Source organism: Cololabis saira, chromosome 6, assembly GCF_033807715.1.
Source record: "Cololabis saira isolate AMF1-May2022 chromosome 6, fColSai1.1, whole genome shotgun sequence".
NCBI lineage: Eukaryota > Metazoa > Chordata > Actinopteri > Beloniformes > Belonidae > Cololabis > Cololabis saira.
In genome coordinates, this window is record NC_084592.1 from 45,156,887 (window position 1) to 45,174,412 (window position 17,526).

The window sequence follows — 17,526 nt, forward strand, 5'->3', positions numbered from 1 at the left end:
TGTCGAGAAAAAAGTCAAAATTTCGAGAAAAAAAGTCAAAATGTTGAAAAAAAAAACACAAAATGTTGAGAAAAGGAAAAAAAGAAGAAAGGGGAAAAAATGAAAAAAAAGGTCAAACATTTTTGAAAAAGCTCCAGGAGCCACTAGGGCGGCGCTAAAGAGCCAGAGAGCTCTGGAGCCACGGGTTGCCGACCCCTGCTCTAAATATTTTTGTTAAAACAACTTCTCAGACGTGGAACCTTTAACGGTTACCAGAACTGTTTTGGTGAAGAAGAGGAAGAAGAGGAAGAAGGGGATTAAAGACAAGAACATGAAAGTGACGTGAAGACGAGTTTATCCACCAACGAAGGTGTTCAGCCGCTTTTCTACTTTAAAAGTTTTATCTGGATGCCTGCAGCAGCAGCTGGAGGAGATCTGTGCACGTACAAGTTCTGGGAGTTCTGGGAGTCCTGGGGAGTTCCGGAGAGTTCCCGGCCGCTACACGGAGCCGAACTCCTCCATCCAGGCCTCGTACTTCTGCAGGTCTGCGGCGGACACGGACTTGGAGATCTTCTTGAGCGTGAGCGTGAAGTCCTCGCGGGTGACGGGCATCTGCAGCTCGTCCTTGGACAGAGCCCGGATCTCCTCGGGGCTCAGGCCCTGGATCCTCCGCCGCATGGCCATCATGGAGGCGTCTCTGGAGACGGGGGAGAGAGGTGTTTGTGATTACGGTTAGATGCAGTCAATATTAGGGTTATTGCTAATATTCCGGTTACTGAAAGATTGGGAATAATGTGTTTCCATGCGTGAGCAAACAGTGTTATCTCTGTAAACATGGTGATTAATCATTTGGGATATCTGGATCAAACCAGCGACGCACGGAGAACATCATGACGCAATTCCCCTAATTTCTGCTCCTTCTTCCTGTATCCAAATTAGGAATGGGTGATATTTTACGTTCACGATAAACCGTCAAAAAAATTCCCCACGGTAAGAATTTGTCATCTCGCGGTGAAGAAGGAAAGAAAGAAAGAAAGAAAGAAATGAGCCAAATATGGTATGGGATAAATGCCAGAAATTATCGTGATACATTTTTTAGTCCATACCGCCCATTCCTAATCCAAATTCAAAACAAATGCTGCTTCGCGCAACTTTTCTCTCACCTTCTTGTAAATCTTCTATCCCGGTACTTTCTACCGTCTACAAATGCAGAAATGTTCATATCCTTCATTACATTTATGAAGTGATTAGTCTCCTCCTGGTCTTGGTTTCTCCGTGTTTAGAAGAACTTCCTGGACTCAAAAGACCAGGATTCCTTGTGAACAGAACATGTGCAGAAAACAAATTCCTGTTCCGTTTGATGGGGATATTCCGGCGTTTACATGACCCAATATTCGGGTTTTAAAAGGACTAACACAGGGGTCATATTGGGGTTTTTAAAAACCCGAATATGATAAAATTCTGGTTATTCAAAGGGGTTATTGGTGTTTACATGGCCGTGCAAAACCAGGTTTTTGCTAATATTCGTGTTTTAAAAGGGTTATTGATGCTGGAAACGCAGTCAGTGAGAGATTCCTGCAGGATTAATCTCACGTCTGAGGAATCTCAGGGCTGTTTGAGGCAGACGGAGCCGAGGCTGCAGCTCAGACTCTCACGGCTCAGACATCCAAGGTCGACGCGGCGCCAGTCGGAGATGATTCCTGCTATTTGTGGCACAACTGCAGTAAAATTAATCCTCACACCAAGAAACGCTCGGAAACACAAACCTCCGGACGGCGCCGAGTCTCCGGTGCGTCAAACCAAACGTCACTAAAGTTGCTTTTGTCAACTAAAATTGTTAGAGCCATAATGAAGTTTTCTGTTCACCCTGTATTTTTTGAGTGTCTAATCCCTTTTGTCAGTGTGCAGTACTGCAGGTGACCTGGTGCGGTGCACTGACTCCCATATAGGGGTTGTCCTTGGGCTTGGTGGAGGAAGCAGGTGCCAGGCGGACACCATTATTGACCTCAGCCATGCTCAGCTCAGCAAATTCATTATTTTGGCATAAAGCCCAGTGTTAAAATTTGTTTTTGTAAAATAAATCATTGTTACACCGCAAGGAATGGATACGTCATCATTGGTTTATTGCTGAAATGCTGCGAGTCAGTTAGAAGTCGGTACCTGTGTTCCATGTGGCAAACATTTCAGACAAAGGAAAGAAGAGGGGTTAATGGACAAACCATCTTTCACTGTTTTTGCCACTTCAAATGTCAATAATGACGCCATGGATCCACGAATGGAGTGGAATTAAAGTGAGCGCTCTAAGGATTTAGTATGAAATCAAAGAGCTCGCATGGATGCGCTTTCTACACATATATTGAGCTGTGTGTCGGACTGATTGAGGTACGTTCATTTTTCAGTCCTTTTCAAACAAACATTTTTGATGCAATGATTCAACCAAACTTTTTGCTCTGAATACATTTTGAAGGCAACTGGAAAACAAATTCTTTGAGCATTTTTCTCTTTTTTCTGTTTTCATGAATCATGAGTGACAAAATGGAGGAATTGGAGAGCCTGGAGGAACAGGATATGCCTGCTAACATGGATGCAGGTCAGGAACTTGCACGTTTACGCTCATCCCGTGCAGGGAAAATGTCTCATTTAACAAGGAGAATGAACATTATAAACAACCTCATGACAGGTCAGGAATTCTTAGAGGAAGTAAAAGGCAACCTCACTAAGTTTCATGAATTACTGGACAGTTTCAATGAAGTGAATTCTTCCTATGTAGAAATGCTTGATGATGACTTAAAGAAGGAAGATGATGAACAATGGTTTCAACCCAGAAGCAAGCAATTGGGCGCTTTCCAAAGTAATGTAAATAAATGGATGTCTATGGTGGAAAAATCTATGGATGGAGCCAGATTGGAGAAAGCCCAGATGGTAAAGATAGGCCTGAAATAGGCAATACCCAGGATAAGCCTGGAGAATTAAGCCCCATCCATGATAAGCCTGGAGACATAGCCCATAGCCCAGATAAGCCTGGTGATATTGACACTGATGGACACAGAGGACTAGTAGGTATCCAGGGGGAGTCCTTTACCCTCCCGGGCCCAGCTGCTGAGTGGAGGCAGAAAAAGGGATCCTCCACATCATCATCCTCCAAAGGCTCCACAAAATCATCATCATCATCCTCACGGCATAGTCTACGCATCAGTGCAGAGGCAGAAAAGGCTGCCTTAATGGTCAAAGCTGCAAAATTGAAGGAAAGGCACGCCATTGAGGAGCAGGAACAAGAGCTGAGAAAAAGAAGAGAAAAACTTGAAATTGACACTGAGCTACAGGCGGCTATTGCAAAGATTGACTATTTAACTGAGGCTGAAGGATCAGAGAATGTTGATGTATTGTCTGCATCGGCACCACTGTTTACATCTGATTCTCAGGTAGTAAGGCCAAAATATGGAGTTCAGATCCAGTTTCCCCGGCCTGGTTCAGATAAACAATCCATTCCCCTGCCTACTGCCAATGCACAATGGCAGCCCACTCATGATGTTTCCACTGTTGCAACCCATGTTACTCAACCAAAACAATACCAGAATATTCCCCCTTTGTTTATTCCCATTGCTCAGTCACAGCCACCTTTGGCTCCCCCTAGTGCCCAGGTGTTGCAACTACAGCAAACGACAAGTGATTTTTCTACTGCAGCCCCTATTGTTCATTCACAGCTACAGACCCTGGCCCATGGTAGACCTACTCCTACTGTCGCTCGTGTTTCCCAGCCACTTGGCACACAGTCAAGCCCGCCACAATGGCCACTTTCACCTGGCTCTGTTCAGGATCCTAACTCTATCAGAATTCTGGAGAGCCAAAACGAGTTAACAAAGATTCTGATAAAACAGCAACTCCTTTCCACGCTCCCACAAGGCACCATCCCAGTGTTTGATGGTCAGGTATTAGAGTATCAATCATTTATAAATTCATTTGAAAACATGGTTGAAAGTAAAACAGATAATAATAAAGACCGGTTACAGTTTCTGATCCAGTATACTAAAGGCCAGGCTCAGAAGCTTGTTAAAAGTTGTGAATACATGACTGCGGACACTGGCTACTCTAAGGCCAAAATGTTACTCAAAGAAAACTTTGGAAACGAGTACAAGATTTCATGTGCATACCTGGACAAGGCCCTCTCCTGGCCCCAAATCAAACCTGAGGATGCAAGAGCTCTGCAGGAGTATGCAATGTTTCTCAGGTCCTGTTGCAATGCCATGCAACAGATGGACTACATGGAGGAGTTGGATTCAGTATCCAACATGAGAAACCTGGTACTGAAACTACCATTCAAACTCAAAGAAAGATGGCGCCTCCAGGCCTATGAGCTGCACCAAAGCAGAGGCGCACGGGTTCGAATCCTGGACCTTGTTAGTTTCATTGAGAAGCAGGCCCGTGTTGCTGCTGACCCTGTCTTTGGTGACCTTCATTCCGAGAAGCCAACAGCCAGAGGAAAGGCAGATGAGGTAGTAGGCAGAGGAAAAGCTAAGCCCCCTACTAAGTCATATCCGTATAAGTCATCCAGTAGTAGTTTTGCCACTAGCATTACTATGACTCAAAATGCAAAGCCTGAACCTCCATGTATATTTTGTAGTCAGCAACACACATTGGAGGTGTGTAGACAGTTCCTAAAGAAAACACATAAAGATAGACTTAATTTCTTAAAGTCAAAAGCATTGTGTTATGGTTGTTTTGGCTCAAATCATATGAGTAAACAATGTAAGAATAGACTCACCTGTAAGATATGCAAGTTTTCTCATCCCACTCCCCTGCACATAGACTACAAAGCAAAGATGGCCAAGAATGATGATGAGCCTGCAGCACCCATAGGGGGTACTGTCGAGTCAAATGCCCATAAAGGGGCCGGGAACCAGAATAGTGTGGGATCCACTGTCTCAGTTGATGTTGGCCCTAAAATGGCTAAGCAAGCTGTAAAGCCTTCAGCGCCCACAAGGGGTGCCGAAACAGAGTTATGTGCCCACATAGGGGCCATAGAGCAGGAAAGTGGGCTGTCCATAGTTCCAGTCAAGGTTAAAGCAGCCAAAGGTGACAAGATAATACAGGTGTATGCTCTCCTAGACCCCGGATCGACAGCCACATTCTGCTCTGAGAAGCTCACATCCCAACTAGGCCTGAGAGGCAGGAAGAAACAGGTCCTGCTACGCACAATTAATGAGGAGAAAACTGTTGAAACTCAGGTGGTGTCAGGAATTGAGATTTCAACACTGGACAGCGACACTTTCTTACCCCTACCTGCTGTCCTAACCCAGAGTGAAATGCCTGTCACTGCAGTCAGCATCCCAAGGCAAAATGACTTAACGCAATGGGCGTATCTAAGCCATGTCAAACTTCCCCACATCAATGCAAAGGTGGAGCTATTAATAGGAACTAATGCTCCAAATCTATTGGAACCGTGGGAGGTTGTAAATAGCCAGAAGGGGGGTCCCTATGCTGTTAAAACCCTCCTGGGATGGGTTGTAAGTGGCCCTTTAAAGAGCAATGATGACTGTATGCTGAAAGTTACTGCAAACAGAATCTCAGTGGCTAACCTGGAGGAGCTGTTAAAGGCTCAGTACAACCAGGATTTTAGTGAGGTAGCATCGCAGGAACTACAATCTAAAGCTACCTTTCAGGAATGACAGCAGTGAGATGCCCTGCAACCGCCAGATGGCAGAGCACCGGCTGCAGAGTCTTAAAAAGAAAATGGAAAAGGACCCAAACTATAAGGAGGAATATGTTGCATTCATGACGGACATTTTCGAGAATGACTATGCAGAGGAGGTCCCACAGAATGAACTGAAACAGTCACCAGGCAAGACTTGGTACCTACCACACCATGGCGTGCGTCACCCAAAAAAGAAAAAACTCAGGGTTGTTTTTGATTGTACAGCCTCATACCAAGGCAAATCCCTGAACAGTGAGCTATTACAAGGCCCCGATTTGACCAACTCCCTTGTAGGGGTTCTTTTACGATTTCGACATGAACCCATTGGAATCATGGGTGACATTAAGTCCATGTTCCATCAGGTCAGAGTGGACAGGTCTGATGTGGACTACTTGCGCTTCCTGTGGTGGCCACAGGGGGACACCAGCCAAAGTCCAAAAGAGTATCGTATGCTGGTGCACATCTTTGGTGCTGTGTCCTCCCCAACCTGCGCAAATTTCACACTCAGAAAAACGGCTGATGATAACAAAGAAAGCTTTTTCCCTCAGGCTGCAGAAACGATACAGCACAACTTTTACGTCGATGACTGTGTAAAGTCAGTAGCCACAGAGTCTGAAGCAATCCACCTAATCAAGGACCTAACCTCACTGTGCCACAAAGGTGGTTTCCAAATCACACAGTGGGTGAGTAACAGCCGTGCTGTTTTGGCCTCCATCCCCCAAGAGCATAGGGCTAAAGAAGTGAGGTCATTGGATCTGGACAGTGACAGCCTCCCAATCGAACGGGCTCTGGGGCTACAGTGGAATGTGGAAAATGACAACTTCCAGTTCAACATCAACCTTCCACAAAAGCCTCAGACACGCAGGGGCATTCTCAGCATCGTGAGTTCAATTTTCGACCCACTTGGTTTTTTTGCCCCACTCATTCTCCCAGCCAAGCAATTGCTACAGGAGCTCTGCCAGATAGGTCTTGGATGGGATGAACCTCTACCAAAAGCTGCATCACTACAGTGGAAGGAATGGCTGGACAGTCTGGAGCAGGGGCGGCACTTTAAGGTTGCACGCTGTATGAAGCCCGCAGGCTATGGAGCACCAACACATGTCCAGCTACATCACTTCGCGGACGCCAGTGAAAGCGGCTATGGCTCGGTGAGCTATATAAGGCAAGTTAATGCATGTCACTTTTGCCCTCGGAAAGTCCAGAGTCCTCCCCCTCAAACACATGACAGTGCCACGACTAGAGCTAGCAGCTGCAGCACTAGCAGTAAAAGTGGATAAGATGCTGAGGAGAGAAGTTCACCTGGAATTACATCCCTCAGTCTTCTGGACAGATAGTCAAACAGTACTCAAATACATCGGAAATGATCATGCCAGGTTTAAAACATATGTAGCCAACAGGGTTTCACTAATCCATGACAACACAGAGCTATCCCAATGGAGGTTTGTAGGCACAAAGGAAAATCCTGCGGATGATGCCTCCAGGGGGCTAAATGCAGTCAAATTCATGGTGCAGAGGAGATGGATCTACGGCCCTGATTTTTTGTGTAAACCTGAGGACAGCTGGCCTGAGGAGAAGGCCTTGGTCTGTAAGTCATTACAAGATGACCCAGAGGTCAGAAAAACCACTTCAGTGTTTACCACAGTGGTGAAAGAAACCCCCACACACCAACTGATTTCCCACTACTCTGACTGGAAAAGGCTGGTGAAAGGAGTGGCATGGTACCTCAAGCTAATGAAAATTTTGTTGCTTATCTCCAAAAAACGTCAAGAGATTTTCATAGGCCACGCCCCCACCCGCTCAGTCAACCGGAAACTGAACACAGAGCTTGACACCTTTAAGGCTACATTTGGTGGACAGTCCATTTCAGTGGAGGATATGACGCAGTCAGAAAGGTCAGTCATTGCCTACGTTCAGAAACAGCATTTCCCAGTGGAAATGGAAACACTGGCAGCAACTCCGCCCAGTGTGCCAAAAAAGATCTGGAGGCTAGACCCAATCTTGGAGGACGGTGTCATAAGAGTAGGCGGCCGGCTGCACAGATCCGCTATGCCTGCTGAAAGTAAACATCCTTGCATCCTCCCCAAAGATGCACATGCCTCAGTTCTCATTCTAAGAGACATTCATCAGCGCTCCGGACATAGTGGCAGAAACCACATGCTTTCAGAGCTCCGGAAGCACTACTGGATGATAAAAGGAAATGCAGCAGCACGGAGAATTATTTCAAAGTGTGTTGTTTGTCGACGAGTAAGAGGCAAAACAGGAGAACAAAAAATGGCAGATTTGCCTCTGGAAAGAATTCTACCCGACTTGCCACCCTTCACCAATGTCGGCGTGGACTACTTTGGCCCGATAGAGGTGAGGAGAGGAAGAAAAAGGGTCAAAAGGTATGGAGTCTTGTTCACATGTATGGTTACCAGAGCCGTACACTTGGAAGTTGCATACTCGCTTGACACAGACTCCTGCATTAATGCTATAAGGAGATTTTGTTGCAGGAGAGGACAGGCACGCCACTTTCGTTCGGACCGAGGCACAAATCTGGTGGGTGCCCAGGCTGAGCTAAAGACTGCCTTAAAATCCCTGGATGGAGAAAAAATCCAAAATGCTCTGCTACCCAACATGATTCAATGGAGCTTTAATCCCCCAGCGGCATCCCACCATGGCGGAGTCTGGGAAAGACTGATACGTTCCGTCCGCCAGGTGCTCAACTCCACTCTCAAAGAGCAGACTATGGATGATGAGGGCCTACAAACCATCTTCTGTGAGGTAGAGGCAACCCTCAACAACCGCCCCCTCTCCACTGTCTCTTCCGATCCTCGTGATGTAGAGCCACTAACCCCAAACCACCTACTCCAACTTAGAACACAACCCGTCCTACCCCCAGGATCATTTCAGAAATCTGATCTCTACGCCAGACGCCGCTGGAAACAGATCCAGTATATGGCTGACTTGTTCTGGCAAAGATGGACAAAAGAGTATCTTTTGCTACTACAGGAGAGAAAGAAATGGGGTATGGTGAAGAGGAACCTAAATGTTGGAGATATAGTTCTGGTGGTGGACCCCACGGCTCCACGGGGATCCTGGCCGTTGGGTAGGGTGTTGGAGACAAGGCCAGACGCAAAGGGGTTGGTCCGCTCAGTGAGGCTCAAAACAAAGACCTCCATCCTGGAGAGGCCCATTACAAAGTTGTGCCCCATCCTAGAAACTGAGTGACTGGTCTTCAGCCAGCCTGTCAGTAATGTATATACTTTATTTTTACTTTTCCATTTATAATATGGCTCCTATTTCATTTACATTCATTGGGTAATTGGCTCTTTGGAGAGCAATTAGGGGCCGGGGTGTTAGAGCCATAATGAAGTTTTCTGTTCACCCTGTATTTTTTGAGTGTCTAATCCCTTTTGTCAGTGTACGCCCTCTGCAGGTGACCTGGTGCGGTGCACTGACTCCCATATAGGGGTTGTCCTTGGGCTTGGTGGAGGAAGCAGGTGCCAGGCGGACACCATTATTGACCTCAGCCATGCTCAGCTCAGCAAATTCATTATTTTGGCATAAAGCCCAGTGTTAAAATTTGTTTTTGTAAAATAAATCATTGTTACACCGCAAGGAATGGATACGTCATCATTGGTTTATTGCTGAAATGCTCCGAGTCAGTTAGAAGTCGGTACCTGTGTTCCATGTGGCAAACATTTCAGACAAAGGAAAGAAGAGGGGTTAATGGACAAACCATCTTTCACTGTTTTTGCCACTTCAAAAATTAAAACTAAATATCGTCGTCAACGAACCTTTATCACCTGAGGAAAACGAGATGAGACGCAATGAAAATGCTGGTCATGTGACGATAACGATGATTAAATATATAATGCAATGTCGTAGAGGAATAAAAACCAGACTAAAATGTAGATTACAAAATAAAAACTCTGCTAAAATGTGTCTTCATTTTCGTTGACCAAAATGAGTTCTACCAAAGATCCTTAATGTCCATGTTTTCAGTAGTTTCCTCTGGTTTAGTCTTTAAACCAGTTTATTCTTTAGATCTTTGGATACACTTTCTTACATAAACGTGGAAAAAAAACGAATGTGTCGTTGAAAACAAGAAAAAGATGGGGAGAAAAATAAATATGTTGTAAACTCAAATGAGAGTCTTCTGTATCTGGAATGAATGTATTCTTGAGTCTATAAGGTAACAATAATATAATAGTAAGATAACATGGTTTGAATTGTAAAATGGGTTTGGCTAAATACAATCTTTGACTAAAACTAGACTAAAATGGACAATTTTCACCTGTTTCAAGTAAATTTTCACTAGAAATAAGTAGAAAAATCTGCCAGTGGGACAAGATTTATCTTCTCATTACAAGCAAAAAAATCTTGTTCCACATGCAGATTTTTCTACTTATTTCAAGTGAAAATCTACTTGAAACAGGTGAAAATTGTTGTTTCTTCCAGTGATGAGTCTTGTTTTAAGTGTAATGAGATTTTTTTACTAAAATGAGACATTTTAACTAGAAATAAGACAAATATTCTTGTTAAGATTTAGAGTTTTTGCAGTGATCCATGTTACTTATCCTGTGAAGGACAGAGTCATATTGATAAGTTCAGAAAAGTGTTTTTTATTGTTGTGTTTTGATGTATTTGATGTAAGCCCAGTGGATATTTAAAGCTTACAGAAGGCTGCATTTAACTGCTGCTATGTCATTCCTGCAGTATTTCTGCAGGTGTTTTGGTCACTGCTATTATTTGTAATATACTATATTATTTGTAATCAGCACAAATTATCTGTCCCCATATGATAAAATCCACCACCCCCCTGATTCTTTTTTACAGCTTGAGTACTGGGTTCAGGTGATTGACAGACGGCTCGTACCTGCAGACGTTGGTGATGTCGGCTCCGGAGTATCCGTCGATCTTGTCAGCGATGAGGTCCAGGTCCACGTCGGGCATCAGCTCCACCTCCCTCAGGTTGATCTTCAGCAGCTCCACCCGGCCCACGGCTGCAGGAAACAGCAGCCGGTCAGTTAGTTTGTGTTGCAACATGGTTTGGCATTGATGTGGTAGCGGAGGCTGGAAGAGCTCCGGTGATTCCGGCAAATTCTTTCTTGCACAATTTGCACACAACTGTGCTTTTATCCAGGTTTCCACTCGGAGTTTTTTAAAACTAAAATTTCCGCCCACCGAACCAGCAGCGACTTCCCATCGGTTTTGGTTTCCATTGTTGTTTCTCGTGTTGAGTTCTGTGCATCAGTATTACGGGGAACTTGTACCGGGAACTCGTGCAATGAGAAACGTTCTGCACTGTTTGGAGTGCAAAAGTAAATTGCGTTTAAATGCGTTTTTTTTGTCACGTTATTTTTCTGTAATTGATTAATCGTAATTAATGTGACAAAGTCCCAGCCCCAATATTTATATACAGTATTTATATTTATATAACCTTATAGAATCAAGAATACATTCATTCCAGATACAGAAGACTCTAATTTGAGTTTACATCATATTTATTTTTCCACATTTCTCCCCATCTTTTTCTTGTTTTCGACGACACATTGGGTTTTCTTTTCCACGTCTATGTAGGAAAGTGGATCCAAAGATCTAAAGACTAAACTGGTTTAAAGACTAAACCAGAGAAACTACTGAAAACATGGACATTAAGGATCTTTGGTAGAACATTTCGTCTCGTTTTGGTCAACGAAAATGAATACACATTTTAGCAGAGTTTTTATTTTGTAATCTACATTTTAGTCTGGTTTTTATTCATTTACGATATTGCATTATATATTTAATTATTGTCACATGACCAGCATTTTCGTTGCGTCTGGTTTTCCTCGGGTGATAAAGGTTCGTTGACGACGATATTTAGTCAGAATGTTCGTTGACGAAAGCAACTTTACTGGGCAACAGGTTTTGTTTTTATATTTTTGTTAAGTTGCATCGTAAAACACACTGATTTGGTTATTTATAAGCGTTTAAGTTCTATTATTGAAGGTATTAAGGCAAATTCCTAAGATGTAGCTGGACATTGTAAGAGGTCACATGACCAGCGTTCAGTTAAAAGGCGTGACTAAGGCATTATGGGTAATTGATGCACAAGAGAGATGGATGCAAGGCTTATTCTCAGAGGTGGGCAGTAACGAGTTACATTTACTCCGTTACATTTCCTTGAGTAAGTTTTGGGAAATGTTGTACTTTTAGGAGTAGTTTTGAATCACTATACTTTTTACTTTTACTTGAGTAGATTTGTGAAGAAGAAACTGTTCCTCTTACTCCGCTACATTAGGCTACGTTGAGCTGTTACTTTTCTTTTATCCCTTTTATCCGCGTACGCGTCAATCTCATGACATCACTGGGTGATTCTTTGGGAAAAATGTTTGTTTTTGCATGTTTTGTCACATTTACACAGACTCAAACACACACAGAGTTTCTATGAGTTCATGTTTGTTCTAGTTCTGCCTGGTTAAAAAAGAAAAGTACAAAGGCTGGACATTTTGAGATACTTGTGCTTAATTTATTTTTTATTCTGTTATTATTTTATTTATTTTATTATTTATTAAAGTACTTGAATTTACTTTAAGATTATTTTAATTTAAGCTATTTTTTATTTTTTATTAATTTTAATTTATTTTATTATTTTATTGATTTAATTTGCCTGAAGATGATTATTTTGTACTTTTTTCAGTTTGAATGGTTGTTAAAAAAATAAATCAGATGTTACTCAATAGTTACTCAGTACTTGAGTAGTTTTTTCACCAAGTACTTTTTTACTTTTACTCAAGTAATTATTTGGATGACTACTTTTTACTTCTGCTTGAGTCATATTATTCTGAAGTAACAGTACTTTTACTTGAGTACATTTTTTGACTCCTCTACCAGCTCTGCTTATTCTGCATGTGGTCTAAAAGGTGCAGACGCTGATACTTTTCATTATTATTGTCAAATGTTATTGAAATGCCTTCATGTGGACTGTAGCACATTTGGTTGTTTAATTTTCTTTTTAATTCAAACTGCTAAACATCAGCTTATGCTTTAAAGGACATAGGATTTATTTTGTAGTTTTCACGAGAGAAAGAAATAAAGCTTCAGAGACCCCAGGACGATGTGTGGCGGTTATTTTTCATTGACAACGATATTTTGTCATAATTTTCCTTGATGAAAGCAACTTTAGTGCTATGGGGGGGTCACCTGTGGGCAGGGGGATGTAGATCCTCTTCTCCAGCCGCCGCCGCAGCGCCTCGTCGATGTCCCAGGGGAAGTTGGTGGCGGCGAGGACCATCACCATCTTGGAGGGGTCGTCGTTCTCCAGGGCCCCGCCCACACCTGGAGAAAACCACACCTGTCATCCAGGACAGGTCAGGTGACGCGGTTAGGCCCCGCCCCCTCCTCCCCTCCACTAACCGTCCATCTGGATCAGCAGCTCAGACTTGACCCGCCGGCTCGCTTCGTGCTCGTCAGACGTCCGTCTGCGTCCGCAGACCGAGTCGATCTCGTCGATGAAGATGGTGGTCGGAGCGTAAAACCGGGCCTGCAGGAAGAGAGGGAATGACGTCACAGATGAGACTTCACAGCGGGTTTATGCCCACTTAGTGGCAGAAAGACTGAGTGGTAGGAAATGGGCGATATTTTACGATTTACGGTAAGAATTTGTATCTCGCGGTAAAAACGATAAATTCCTGTTGATGAAGTTTTTGTGTAAAACTGATTTATGGTTCTGTGTTAAATCCACGCACAACGTACGTGAAGGAAGGAAGGAAAGAAGGAAGGAAGGAAGGAAAAAAGGAAGGGAGGAAGGAAGGAAGGAAGGAAAGAAGGAAGGAAGGGAAAAAGGAAGGGAAAAAGGAAGGAAGGAAGGAAGGAAGGAAGGAAGGAAGGAAGGAAGGAAAAAAGGAAGGGAGGAAGGAAGGAAGGAAGGAAGGAAGGGAAAAAGGAAGGAAGGAAGGAAGGAAGGAAGGAAGGGAAAAAGGAAGGGAGGAAGGAAGGAAGGAAGGAAGGAAGGGAAAAAGGAAGGAAGGAAGGAAGGAAGGAAGGAAGGAAGGAAGGAAGGAAGGAAGGAAGGAAAAAAGGAAGGAAGGAAGGAAGGAAGGGAGGAAGGAAGGGAGGAAGGGAGGAAGGAAGGAAGGAAGGGAGAAAAGAGGAAGGGAAGAAGGAAGGAAGGGAGGAAGGAAGGTAGGAAGTAAGGAAGGAAGGAAGGAAGGAAGGAAGGAAGGAAGGGAAAAAAGAGGAAGGGAAGAAGGAAGGAAGGAAATGAGCCAGAAAGAAAGAAAGAAAGAAAGAAAGAAAGAAAAGAAAGAAAGAAAGAAAGAAAGAAAGAAAGAAAAAGAAAGAAGAAAGAAGAAAGAAAGAAAAAGAAAGAAAGAAAGAAAGAAAGAAAGAAAAAGAAAGAAAGAAAGAAATGTTTCTAAAATGTGGTGATAGATTTATAGTTACAAAGATGGAGTTGAATTGGTATTTTTTTATCGTCATTTTAATCGTTATGGGGATAAATGCCAGAAATTATCGTGATACATTTTTAGTCCTTACCGCCCATCCCTACTGAGTGTCAGCGTAAACTTTCAGTTTGAGCAACTGGAAAACATCTAAAATGGGAAAGAGCTGTTGTGCGATCGACTGTACTCATAGATTTAGTAAGAAATCTGAGTTATCGTTTTACAGACTGAAGAAAAATAAGCTTAAGAGAGACAAATGGATCGCTGCAATTCACAGAAACAACTGGATTCCACAACTGGATTCCAGACACCGAAACGTGGATTTGTGGTTCCCAATTTTGTACAAGGTAATGTTGGATTTTTTGGGTAGCTAACGTTAAACGGTCAAATCATAAAGTTCGGTGTCCTCATCACTTTAATTTCTACAACAATCCTGCCTTGAAGTCGACCAAGCGTCAAGACTTTTGTAAGCCTTCAAGCTTTGATAGATAGATCTTTATTGTCATTATTACCATGTACAACGAAATTAAAAGTGCTCTCCAGTCAGCGCATCATATACAAATAAAATAACTGAAAAATAAATCAGTAGAATGAAATAAAAACAAATAAAATATATATATATATATATCTAGATCAGGGGTCGGCAACCCAAAAATGTTGAAAGAGCCATATTGGACCAAAAACACAAAAAAACAAATATTGTCTGGAGCCGCAAAAAATTACAACATGCTGCATGTATCTATATTAGTTATAACTGGGGGAAGATTTTTTTTTCATTATGCACTTCGAGAAAAAAGTCGAAATTTCGAGAAAAAAGTCGTAATTTCTTGAAAAAAGTTGAAATGTCGAGATTAAAAAAGGAAAGGAAAAAGAGAAAAAAAGGAAAAAAAGAAGAAAAAATAAGATAAAAAGAGAGAAAAAAAAGGAGAAAAAAAGAGGAAAAAAAGGAGAAAAAATAAGGAAAAAAAGAGAAAAAGAGGAAAAAATAATAATAAAAAAGAAGAAAATAAGGGAAAAAAAGGAGAAAAAAAAAGGTCAAACATTTTTCAAAAAAGCTTCAGGGAGCCACTAGGGCGGGGCTAAAGAGCTCTAGAGCCGCGAGTTGCCGATCCCTGATGTAGACACATTCACCCTCCACACATACATCAACATACGGACATTACAAGAACTTTCATCAACATACAATCATTTTTTTTCGTTATTGCACATTAGTTCCTGTTTTTGTTAAGAGTGGTTATTGCTGTTGGGTAAAAGCTGTTTGAGTCTGTTTGTCCTTGTTTTCATGAGTCTGTATCGTTTCCCAGAATGCAGCAGTTCAAACAGTGAGTGTCCGGGGTGTGAAGTGTCTTTTATTATATTTGGGCTTTTTTTCTGGCAAAACGCTTCGTGTATTTCCCCGGCGTAGAAATTAAGTACATATAAATATCATATAATATGGCCAAATATTAATGTCCATGGACTAGGATGTGTGATATTTTACCGTTCAGGTATTCCAGATAGACAATTCCATTTAAGTTTTTTTCTTCATACTTCATACATACTTCACTACTCCGGATTTAAGGAAGGAAGGAAGGAGGAAATGAGCAGAAAGAAAGAAAGGAAGAAAAAAAGGAAGGAAGGAGGAAAGAAAGAAAGAAATGAGCCTGAAAGAAAGAAAGAAAGAAAGAAAGAAAGAAAGAAAGGAAGGAGGAAAGAAAGAAATGAGCCTGAAAGAAAGAAAGAAAGAAAGAAAGAAGGAAAGAAAGAAAGAAAAAAAGGAAGAAAGAAAAGAAAGAAAGAAATTAGCTTGAAAGAAAGAAAGAAAGAAAGAAAAAAAGGAAGGAAGGAGGAAAGAAAGAAATGAGCCTGAAAGAAAGAAAGAAGGAAAGAAAGAAAGAAAGAAAGAAATGAGCCTGAAAGAAAGAAAGAAAGAAAGAAGAAAGAAAGAGAAAAGAAAGAAAGAAAGAAAGAAGAAAGAAAGAAAGAAAGAAAGAAAGAAAGAAAGAAAGAAAGAAAGAAAGAAAAGAAAGAAGAAAGAAAAGAAAGAAAGAAAGAAAGAAAGAGAAAGAAAGAAAGAAAGAAGAAAAAGAAAAGAAGAAAGAAAGAAAGAAAGAAAGAAAGAAAAGAAAGAAAGAAAGAAAGAAAGAAAGAAAGAAAGAAAGAAGAAAGAAGAAAGAAAGAAAGAAAGAAAGAAAAGAAAGAAAGAAAGTAGAAGAAAGAAAGAAGGAAGATTCTCGTTGATGATGGTTTGTGTAACAAACATGGCGGATCTGAGAGTGAGATAGATTTATAGTTACAAAGGTGGGAGTTGAATTAGTATTTTTTTTTTTATCGTCATTTTATCGATATCGGATAAATGCCATAAATTATCGTGTGATACATTTTTTAGTCCGTACCGCCAGCCCTACCATGGACCACTGGTCTTGTAACTGTACCAAATATTAATGTCCATGTTCCACTGGTTCTTGGTAACTGTACCAATATTAATGTCCATGGACCACTGGTTCTTGGTAACTGTACCAAATTATCTAATGTCCATGGACCACTGGTTCTTGGTACTGTACCAATATTAATGTCCATGACACTGTTCTTGTACTGTACAATATTAATGTCCATGGACCACTGGTTCTTGGGGTAACTGTACCAAATATTAATGTCCATGGACCACTGGTTCTTGGGGTAACTGTACCAAATATTAATGTCCATGGACCACTGGTTCTTGGTAACTGTACAAATATTAATGTCCATGGACCACTGGTTCTTGGTAACTGTACCAAATATTAATGTCCATGGACCACTGGTTTCATTGGTAACTGTACCAAATATTAATGTCCATGGACCACTGGTTCTTGGTAACTGTACCAAATATTAATGTCCATGGACCACTGGTTCTTGGTAACTGTACCAAATATTAATGTCCATGGACCACTGGTTCTTGGGGTAACTGTACCAAATATTAATGTCCATGGACCACTGGTTCTTGGGGTAACTGTACCAAATATTAATGTCCATGGACCACTGGTTCTTGGTAACTGTACCAAATATTAATGTCCATGGACCACTGGTTCTTGGGGTAACTGTACCAATATTAATGTCCCATGGACCACTGGTTCTTGGGGTAACTGTACCAAATATTAATGTCCATGGACCACTGGTTCTTGGTAACTGTACCAAATATTAATGTCCATGGACCACTGGTTCTTGGTAACTGTACCAAATATTAATGGTCCATGGACCACTGGTTCTTGGTAACTGTACCAAATATTAATGTCCATGGACACTGGTTCTGGTACTGTACCAAATATTAATGTCCATGGACCACTGGTTCTTGGGGTAACTGTACCAAATATTAATGTCCATGGACCACTGGTTCTTGGGGTAACTGTACCAAATATTAATGTCCATGGACCACTGTTCTTGGTAACTGTACCAAATATTAATGTCCATGGACCACTGGTTCTTGGT

At 41.9% G+C, this 17,526-nt stretch overlaps 1 protein-coding gene across 1 annotated transcript in view; it reads right to left on the reverse strand.

The window, feature by feature from the left end:
* Positions 1-477: 477 nt before the first annotated feature.
* Positions 478-17,526, reverse strand: part of LOC133445647 (uncharacterized) — a 52,588-nt gene continuing 35,539 nt past the window's right edge. The window contains exons 10-13 of the mRNA XM_061722970.1: positions 13,055-13,181; positions 12,842-12,976; positions 10,533-10,659; positions 478-676 (exon numbers count right to left, since the gene is read on the reverse strand). Of these exons, the coding sequence (XP_061578954.1) occupies positions 478-676; positions 10,533-10,659; positions 12,842-12,976; positions 13,055-13,181 (588 nt within the window). The remainder of the gene's footprint in view (positions 677-10,532; positions 10,660-12,841; positions 12,977-13,054; positions 13,182-17,526) is intronic.